This window comes from Pseudomassariella vexata (genome assembly GCF_002105095.1).
Source record: "Pseudomassariella vexata strain CBS 129021 chromosome Unknown BCR38scaffold_25, whole genome shotgun sequence".
Lineage (NCBI taxonomy): Eukaryota > Fungi > Ascomycota > Sordariomycetes > Amphisphaeriales > Pseudomassariaceae > Pseudomassariella > Pseudomassariella vexata.
In genome coordinates this window covers 395,606-404,502 of record NW_024467980.1, presented here as the reverse complement: position 1 = coordinate 404,502, position 8,897 = coordinate 395,606, and the positions used below count along the sequence as shown (strand labels likewise).

Genomic DNA, 8,897 nt, shown 5'->3' with positions numbered 1-8,897 from the left:
GATAAACCCAGTAAATCCGAGGAAAACCTGTATATCATGGATACTAGCCGGGGCTGGCCATTGCGCGATAGCATCCACCCTGTCGGTTTCCATGCGGATCCCTCCGTGACACCACGAACCCTAGGAACTCGACTTCTTGCGTGTGGAAGACGCATTTGTCTTGATTAGCGTACAGGCCAGCGGCGTCCAACCGGCGGAGGACTCCCGACATGCTCTGGGTGTGACTCCTGTCCTTAGAGAATATAAGGATGTCGTCCAAGTAGACGATACAGATCACGTCCACAAGTCCAGCTAGTGCGTCGTTGATGTAGCTCTGGAAGGTCGCCGGCGCATTAGCTAGTCCGAACGGCATGACCAGATACTCAAAATGACCGTATCTCGTCCGAAACGCCGTCTCCATTCGTCTCCTTCGCTGATCCGGACCCGGTGGTATGCATCCTTCAGATCCAGCTTCGTATACCACTTCGCGGAAGCTAGCCTATCCAAGATCTCACCGATCAGTGGTAGTGGCGCTCTGTTCTTCACAGTGATCTTGTTAAGGCCTCTGTAGTCCACACATAGCCTCAACTTTCCTCCTTTCTTCGGACGAATAGGATCGGCGCCCCAGCTGGGCTCTGCGAGGGCCGAATCCATTTCTTGCTCAAGGCCATTTTCAAATATTCTCGTAGTTCCTCGAGCTCTTTCTCCGCTAGTGGATAGATGGGCCCGTGCGGCGGCTCGGCACCTGGCTCTAGCTCGATCTTGTGTGACCGAAACCTTCCATCTGGCAATTTCCCTGCTAACTGCGCGTCGAATAGATGGAGGAATTCTGCGTATTCCGACGGCACGGTGGCACACTTGGTCTGCGGCTCTGCTCCGGCTCCTCTGTCCTTGCTAGCTTCGACCCTTGCTACCGCGGGCACTGCTATCATACTGTACTTTGCCTCGTGGTACGCATTCCGTATATCCTTCTTGCTGGTCACCAGTTGTAGACTGTCCACGTCGAGAGGGTACGTCCATCCTAACGAGGACCATCGAAATATAGGCTCAACGGCACGGCACCAGGGGAGCCCAAGGATTGCAACCCAGTCTTCTGCGTCTGAGACTCGGAATTCGTGAGCCTTCGTCTTCGTCACCCCGAAGCCGTCCGTCATCTTTGTATGTAATACCCTCTTGCCATAGTTGGGACCTTTGCTTCCCCACATGCCCCGCAGCGTCTCACCGGAGTCTTGTAACGTACCCGGCTCGATGCCAAGCACTCTTGAGTCCACGACATTCTCGTCGGCTCCGGTGTCAATCAAGGCTTTTCCAATGCGCCAGCAGCCGCCAACCCGGAGACGGATGGTGGTTTCCAGACGGAGCGGCTGCTCGTACCCCTATTGAGGCTCGGTGTGGCGGACCCCCAGCGGCGCTGTGTTTGGGTTCCGGTCCTCAGGACAAGGTCCGTCATGTTTGGTTCTACCGCAGGTCCTGCAGTTAGGGCATTGTCGAGAGTAATGTCCCGTCTGTCCGCACGAGTAGCACTGGCCGTAAGCCACATCCCTCCTGGGCGCCTGTTGGCCTGCATTCCCGTCTGATGTTTCTTCCCTTGCTGGTGCTGGGGTCGAGGACGATGTTGCGTTGGTCCTCGGGCCAGGCTGTTGGTACACCGGTGGTCTGCTGCTTATTTCAATCGCCTCGGCTTGCTTAGCTACGTCGTCAAGCTCATACCGAGTCGAGGGAAGTCCTCGGGTCATGACTTGTCGCTTCAACTCCGGTCGTAAGCGGTTGAGTACGTTGACGACGCGTATCCGTTCCGGTAGTTGATCAGGGCACTCTGTCTCTATAGCATCGTATACGTCGATGAACTGCTGGTAGCTCTGGTTGGGGCGCTGGGTGATACTATCGAGTCTCTGCATCACGCTGATCACTCGCGTATCGTCGCTAGCCACACTCCTCTCCAGCCACTTCTCCATAGCGTCCCACCGGACGTTCCCCAAGTCGTTTTTGTAAATAGTAGCAACGTGGCTGGTCCACCGTCGTTGCACCGCCCCATCAAGGCATCCGGTGGTGTGCAGTACACGCGCCGCATCAGTGTCGAAGTCCTCCGCGTACATCATGAATCTCCCCTTTAGGTTTAACATGAACGAGGTAAGTTCCGACCAGTTGGTGCCCCGGTACTTGAGTGTCGGCAAGTGGCCTCTCCCTCCTAGATCAAGCCGAGGTCGCTTTAGGCCTGGTCCGATAGGTTCAACCTGGGTCCCACCGGCGGTACTATTATGCGGCTCTCCCCTTCTTAAAGCTTCCAATTGTCCAATCCTTTCTCGTTTCTTCTTCCTCACTACTTCTTCTTCCACTAGACGGTCAAGCTCTTCTAGCTCGAGCTCCTCTAGTTGGGACCGGCTCAGTTGCCTCATCGTCGCTGTTGTCGTCGTAGCGTCGACAGTGCCACTGCTCGTCTGCGTCGCTGTCGTCGTCGTTGCACTACTCGATGTAGCTCCTCCGGTGTCACCCAGCGTGCCTGCGGCTGTGGTCTGGCTTCGCATCAGGGCTCTTCGCATCGCCATTTTCTCCCCAACGGTCCGTACGCCCGGAGACGGGTGGAGAGATCAACGTGTCAGGGTACGGCTAGGCCGAAGGCAATAGTACAGAGTGATGGGGAGTAACGGGCGTCCCTCCTACGTAGCACCGGGTGGTCACTGGCGGTCTCAGGTAGGGGTGCCCACGGTGATGCATTGATCTCTGCCCTCTCTATCTTCCTCCGTCTCGACTCCTTACTTATAGCCAGCCGAGTTTCTCTCTTGGATTCTGGATGTTTGCTTCCGTATGTCTGTGTTCCTCCGACTTCGGCCAATATCTTGGACAGCGGCTCCTTATCTGCAACCAAGCGATTCCCTATCCGCTGCAAACGGCTTCAACGGCTCTCATTCGCCACAAGCGGCTCTCTAGCCGCCACAAACGGCTTCCTACCTGGTGGAAGCCGGCCCGCCTCGGATGACACTTGTGGCTCTGACAACTCCTTCCCTATCCTACTTCGAGATGGTCCTTATATAGATAGCTAGGCCGCCGCTTGGACCCGGCATAACAGCAGGGTCGGCGATGCCAAGGATCTTGACTCTCGTCATCCCAAAGCTTCACATAGATTGTAATCATGATTCGGGAGTCTTTTGTCCGAAACACCCCTCCGGCGGCCCGCCGGTGTCCTGCGTTCAGTGTCCTGACACCCACTGGTGCCTATGGCATTCTGTTCTCTGACAGCGCTCCTCTTATCTTGGGCTTCTTGGCAGTAGGGGCGGAGGCGACGGGTGTGCGCAAGGTCACCTTGCGCTTGCCCTTCGCTGCAGATAACTCATGCTCTATGGGAGCTGGGCGCAGACCCTCATGGTTATCGTCGTCGTCATCACCCGTGGAGGCGGGAGCAGGAGCAGCCCTTCTGGTAAAGCGTGATGGGCCCGACCTTCTCATGAAGGATGGGGTGTTGACAATCTCCTCATCATAATCGCTCCCGGAGGACGAACTGTCGCTGGAGGAGCTGAAGCGGGGCAACATCTGCTCGCACGATTAGCAGGCGCACCTATGCTACAACTGCATAATATATATACCGTGACCGAGAGAGCGGGAGCTGGATATGAGAATATGTCAAGAGAGAGTAGATGTGCTGAGGATGATGGGTGAAAAATGGGAGCAAAAAGTGTACACAAAGTCGAGGCTGGGCGACGTTTGGGAGGAGCAGAATGATGGTTGTTTTGCAAACGGACGCGCCTGCTGCCTGACGCGCAGATAACCGAGCCAGGCACGAGCTGTCGGCCAGGGAGCAGCCGCCATGGAAGCATTCAGACTAACAACCTACAAAGGGGGTCATGTGACGGGCTTGGCCTGTGTGCAGGAATCTGGCTCTGGGGAGCACAGATCAAACGCCCCACTACCTAAGAGAGCATACAAATCAGCGCTACCCTACCTCACCGCCATTCCTTCCCTTCCTCCTTCCCTCTGCGTAGTATGATAGATACATCAGGGTAGTACAACAGGCTCGTTACATTGTACTGCATCCGTTACAGACTAGATTGCCGAGTATTGCGTCGAGATAGTAGTCCGCGTTTTCGGTTAGCTAGAGTTGTACGAGGGACATTGTAGAGTTGGGCAGCGCGTCGGATGCTTAATTCGGGTTTCGATTGAAGCGCCTGGCACGCTAGAATCATGTAGCTTCCTTTCCAATTCGATCCCATCTTGGTATGTGTAAAGATGTTAATTAAAAGGTTGTTCGTACGGTGCCAAGAAAAAGTGGCCAACTTGCTTGTGGGGTACGTTATATAATAATATATCAGTTTGCCTCACCAATGTGTTAGATTGATGCTTAGATTGATGACTGAAGTAGAGACTGTCTATCTATGAAATGCCTGGAAGTTCTGTCCCTTATATATCCATCTCTCCTTCACTGATCCCCACTTGGATATGTTGGATATGTTAGCTGTCCAAGCTATCCACCCTGGTGAGTCACGTGACCTGTCGGTCCTTTCCTTTCTCCGATGCGGGGTCCCGTGATCCTAGCGTCTGTATCCACCTGGCCTGCCAACGGGCCTGTAATGTTGGTTCAGGGCCAACGGTTCGTAACAGTGAGGTCGATAACGCATGCTCTCCTACCAATTTGGATGACGGTATGCTGATCGTATCACACGCAACTTATAGTACTTGAATCATCATAAGCAGACCCCCTGAAAGAAGGAGGGCGTGGGATTAATAAGGACAACGCCTCCAGCGCGATACCACACGATCTTGAACTTCGGCTGAACAACACAATCTGACTCATTTCCAAGTGCGGTTACAGTGTTTGTTTCTTGCTGACCACTTTACTTCACTGTCTGAAGCCTAAGAGCAAACCGGAACGTACTTGCCGATCAAGGCATGAGCAACACTCACCCCTGGACTGAGTCGATACGATGTAAGCAGAGAACAAAATAAACGAGGCACCTAGCTGGGATAACCAAGTCGCGTCTTCCTACTACACTGGAATACTGGGCTATCCCATATTGTTTCACTTTGGTGCGCCGTTTGTTATCTCGTAACGTACCCCACGGTCCAATTGAACACTTCTTAAGACCTCGTACAATAAGACATAAGTTAATTCAACTATAAAGTAAAAAAATAATTAAAATTACTCGGAACTATCTTCTTCAGATATCTCTTTACTATTCTGACAAGTACGCATATTATGATCGGGCTCTCCGCACGTCCTACAGCGTTGCTGAAGTATCTCTGGCCTCCTCGTACGACTACGACTCCAGCGCGATTTATTATCTAACTCTCCGTTAACTAGCTTCTGAGACTGTAAATCTTCTCCAGCTTGTATACGAAGTGATCCTCCATACTGTAAACGTTTTTTTTCTCGTAGAACGCCGCCGGCTAAGTGTCTCATTTCCCTTTCGAAGCGCGGCGTTCTCACCCTCTAAAAGAGCAAGCCGGTGCATAACCTGCGTCGTACCCTTCGCAAACTGGTCAAGTGCAGTAAGTGTAGCTGTCGGAGAGCTATTTTGATGCCGTATAACTCGGTTTTTCACGTATTCGGTCTGGGATTGTGCCTCAATTGGGTTATTTGGGGTCTTCGACTCCCAGATAATAGGAAGACCAGACGAGGTACCCGGAGGTGTTGGAGTATGTAACTCCACATCTAACTGCGAAATCACATATTCCGGATCGTACGGTACGAGTCCTGCCCCTCAGAAACCTCCTTGGATATTTGATATCGTAAAAGTTGCCTGGAACGCTTTTAAGAACGCGGAGAGGAAGTCCTCCTTCGAGATATGGGTAATATGTGCCCGCATAAGATCCTCAATTTCTTTACCGTACGCTCTTTTCAGTGCACGAAAACAGCCGATATCGAGAGGTTGGAGCTTATGCGACGAATGAGCCGGCATACAGAGTGTGATAATAGAGTTTCTCTTTACAGTAGAGCTCGAAAGCGGTCGAGTGGTGGCTCTCGTGGCCGTCGAGAATTAAGAGGCGATAAACACCTTTCGTACGAAGCTTTGTATGTTGATCGAAATGTCGAATCCAGTCCTCGCCTCTTTCATTTGTAGTCCAGCCATTTTTCGTAACCGCGATAACCCAATCCTTTGGTAGTAGGCTATTTTCGTACCACGAAGATAGGTGAGTTTTACCAGCAAAGATGATATACGGAGGGATAGTATAGCCGTCCGATCCGACGCCCTGGATAACTGTAACCCATTCCCTATTCCCTTGCTGTACTGCTCTAGGTCTTCCATGTCGATCAGAGGTCGTTACAACTATCTCGGATGAGATTTGACCCATAAGAAACCCAGTCTCGTCAAAATTATAGATATCCTTCTCTTGAATTCCATACTTATTAATTGTATTCCGTACGAGATAAAACCACGCGCGGTACGCGTCGGGATCTTCGCAGAGGACTCTCTGGTAGTCGATTCTTCGATTAAAACGCGTCCGGAGGTCTGGTTGTCGTCGTACGAAGCTCGAAGCCCAGTTAATACCGACGCATCCTGCGTCGCGTTGGTGGAGTAGTCGATTCGCCATATCTTCAACACCACTTATTCGAGGAGGAAATGATCATGAATCTAGGTCGACTATGTAGCGTACGATCGGGTCTTCTTCGGAATAGGTAAGCTTTTGCGTTGGTGATCGTATATCCTGTCGTGAAGTACCGCCGCGATATCGGTGACGTAAGGTTGTATGAGGGATATTATAGATCCGTGCTACGGATCGTACGCTTAGTTTGGGGTTATTTTGAAGCGCTTGAAGCGCTAATTGAATATCGCTTTCTTCCCAATTACGTGCCATTGTAGAAGGTGGAAAATAAGGGATAAAACCTAGGTTGTACGGAAATGCGCGAAAGTGTTCAATTGGACCGTGGGGTACGTTACTTTATTTGTCTACTTTCGAGGTTTCTTCGCATTATGCTTGACATTGGGCTTCTTTTGGCTTTCCAATGATACGAAATTATCTGCGTTTGAATCGTTTCGAACTCACACCTTGCGAAGTTGAGAAAAACCCCTTTCAGAGACACTTATATTTAAAGTTTCCACGGTTCGGCGCAGATACAGGAAACCCCATCGCTGATTGCTCTACGACTATATGGAAGCTACTGCGCTGGCTCTGCAAGTCGAGATATGGTATTTTGGTATATTGCTAAACCAACGCTGCCACTGAGCGAGCCCTTCACATATGAGCCAGCACCAACTAAAATTCGAAACGAAGTGTTGTGAGTCTGCTTAACGAAAGCTGACAGCACCCTTGCGCAACCTGTGGGAATCCGGTGACCACTTTCTTTTCATTTCAATAAAATTTTCCATGCAAAAGGAACCTTTGACTGTACGACGTATATTGGCATGATAAGTCGTTAAATTACATGTTGGACAATGTCAAATTGAAGGACCTTAAATTCAAAGGCTCTTAGAGGGCGGCGCAAGGTTTTTCCAGGGCGTCCAAGCTGTGACTGCTGCGATACTGGGCAAACTGAACCTTCTAAAATCGCGGTCCTTGCAACACAACACAACTGCGCAAGAAGTTCTCCAGGCTAAAACTTGTCCATCTTGTGGACCATCTGCATTGCTGATTTTCTTTCGACCAGAAGGTATAAGCTATTTCGATCAGAAGATTTTCGACTTATCACCTGCGACGCTCTGCACTGTGCGAATGGATTCCAACAGGTCCCCATCCCATCGGTCGCGTCAGCCGCGACACAAAGACGATTTCGAGTACGACCGGGACAGGAGAAGTGGAGGGGCACGCCGAGAAGACTCACGTCGGCATGGGGATAAATATGGAAAACGCGGCGTCTCGAGGGACAGACTGAGCAGGCAGCTGCGAAGATCAAGATCACCTAGATCGCCCAGACCTGACGACTTGCGACGATCATCTCCTTCGCGAGACCGAGACCGGCATAGAGACAAAGAGCACCAGCGGCCGACATCGCGACATGGCCATGACATAGATGGTGAAAATGAAACATCACGCCTAGCTAGAGATGGACGGCCGGAGTATTCTAAAGACAGCAGTCGTAGCAAACAAGTGGTCAAGTGTAGCGGCCCCCTGCCCTCCCAAGCTGACTCATTTGCCGTAACGAACGGAGAGAAGCCCCTCAAAGAGAAAGAGAGACCAAACTTTGGAACGACGGGCACGCTCGCTGCCGTCTCAAACTCCATTCAGCAACCAGACGGTTCCACCATCGTGCTCAAGTACCACGAGCCGCCCGAAGCGCGCAAACCCTCACCCAAAGACAGATGGAAGCTCTTCGTCTTCAAGGGAGCCGACATAATCGATACCATCGAGTTGAATCACCGCACCTGCTGGCTGGTTGGAAGGGAACTTGCCGTGGTGGACATGGCTGCCGAGCACCCAAGCATAAGCAAACAACATGCCGTTATCCAGTTCCGTTATCTCGAGAAGAGAAACGAGTACGGTGACAAGATCGGTAAGGTCAAGCCGTATCTGATCGACCTCGACAGCGCCAATGGTACCATGATCAACAAGAAGAAGATGCCAGAGACCAGATATCTTGAGCTGAGGGACAAGGACCTGATCCAGTTTGGCCAAAGCACTCGAGAGTATTTGCTGATGCGGGCACCAAAAGACTGATTCCGAGTGAGCAGCGCTATTTCGGACGGAACATCTGAGTTATGCTGTTGAACTTACCGCTTCTCCATCTTGGTTGGTTGGAGCCTGGCGGAGCAAGTCGTCAGAGCTCAGCTACAAGACGGTGGCGTAGACACAAATTTTGAAAGCCCTATTTTCCCAACACCTTCGCTGTATTTATTCTACTAGTATTGCCCCTACGGCCTCAAAAACAATATGTAACAACTCACTTCTCTCACTGCCCTCGAGCCCGACTGAGGCAAAGTTAGGCTGGCTACAGATCGTTATGAGTCAGTGCTCTACATCAGGAGGGCTTTCCTCAACCAAACCGGACG

General features: G+C 51.4%; 2 protein-coding genes across 2 annotated transcripts; one reads left to right on the top strand and one right to left on the bottom strand.

The window, feature by feature from the left end:
* Nucleotides 1-3,192: 3,192 nt before the first annotated feature.
* Nucleotides 3,193-3,507, bottom strand: BCR38DRAFT_490954 (uncharacterized protein; the record flags this gene model as incomplete). The annotated part of the gene is made up of 1 exon (XM_040864595.1): nucleotides 3,193-3,507. The coding sequence occupies one exon, from the start codon at nucleotides 3,505-3,507 to the stop codon at nucleotides 3,193-3,195; it is 315 nt and encodes a 104-aa protein (XP_040709898.1).
* A 4,137-nt stretch (nucleotides 3,508-7,644) lies between these two features.
* BCR38DRAFT_313805 (SMAD/FHA domain-containing protein) lies at nucleotides 7,645-8,565 on the top strand (the record flags this gene model as incomplete). Its single annotated transcript, XM_040854678.1, has 1 exon — nucleotides 7,645-8,565. A coding segment is annotated over one exon (921 nt), but the record flags the coding sequence as incomplete, so codon positions are not given.
* Between the last annotated feature and the right edge of the window lie 332 nt (nucleotides 8,566-8,897).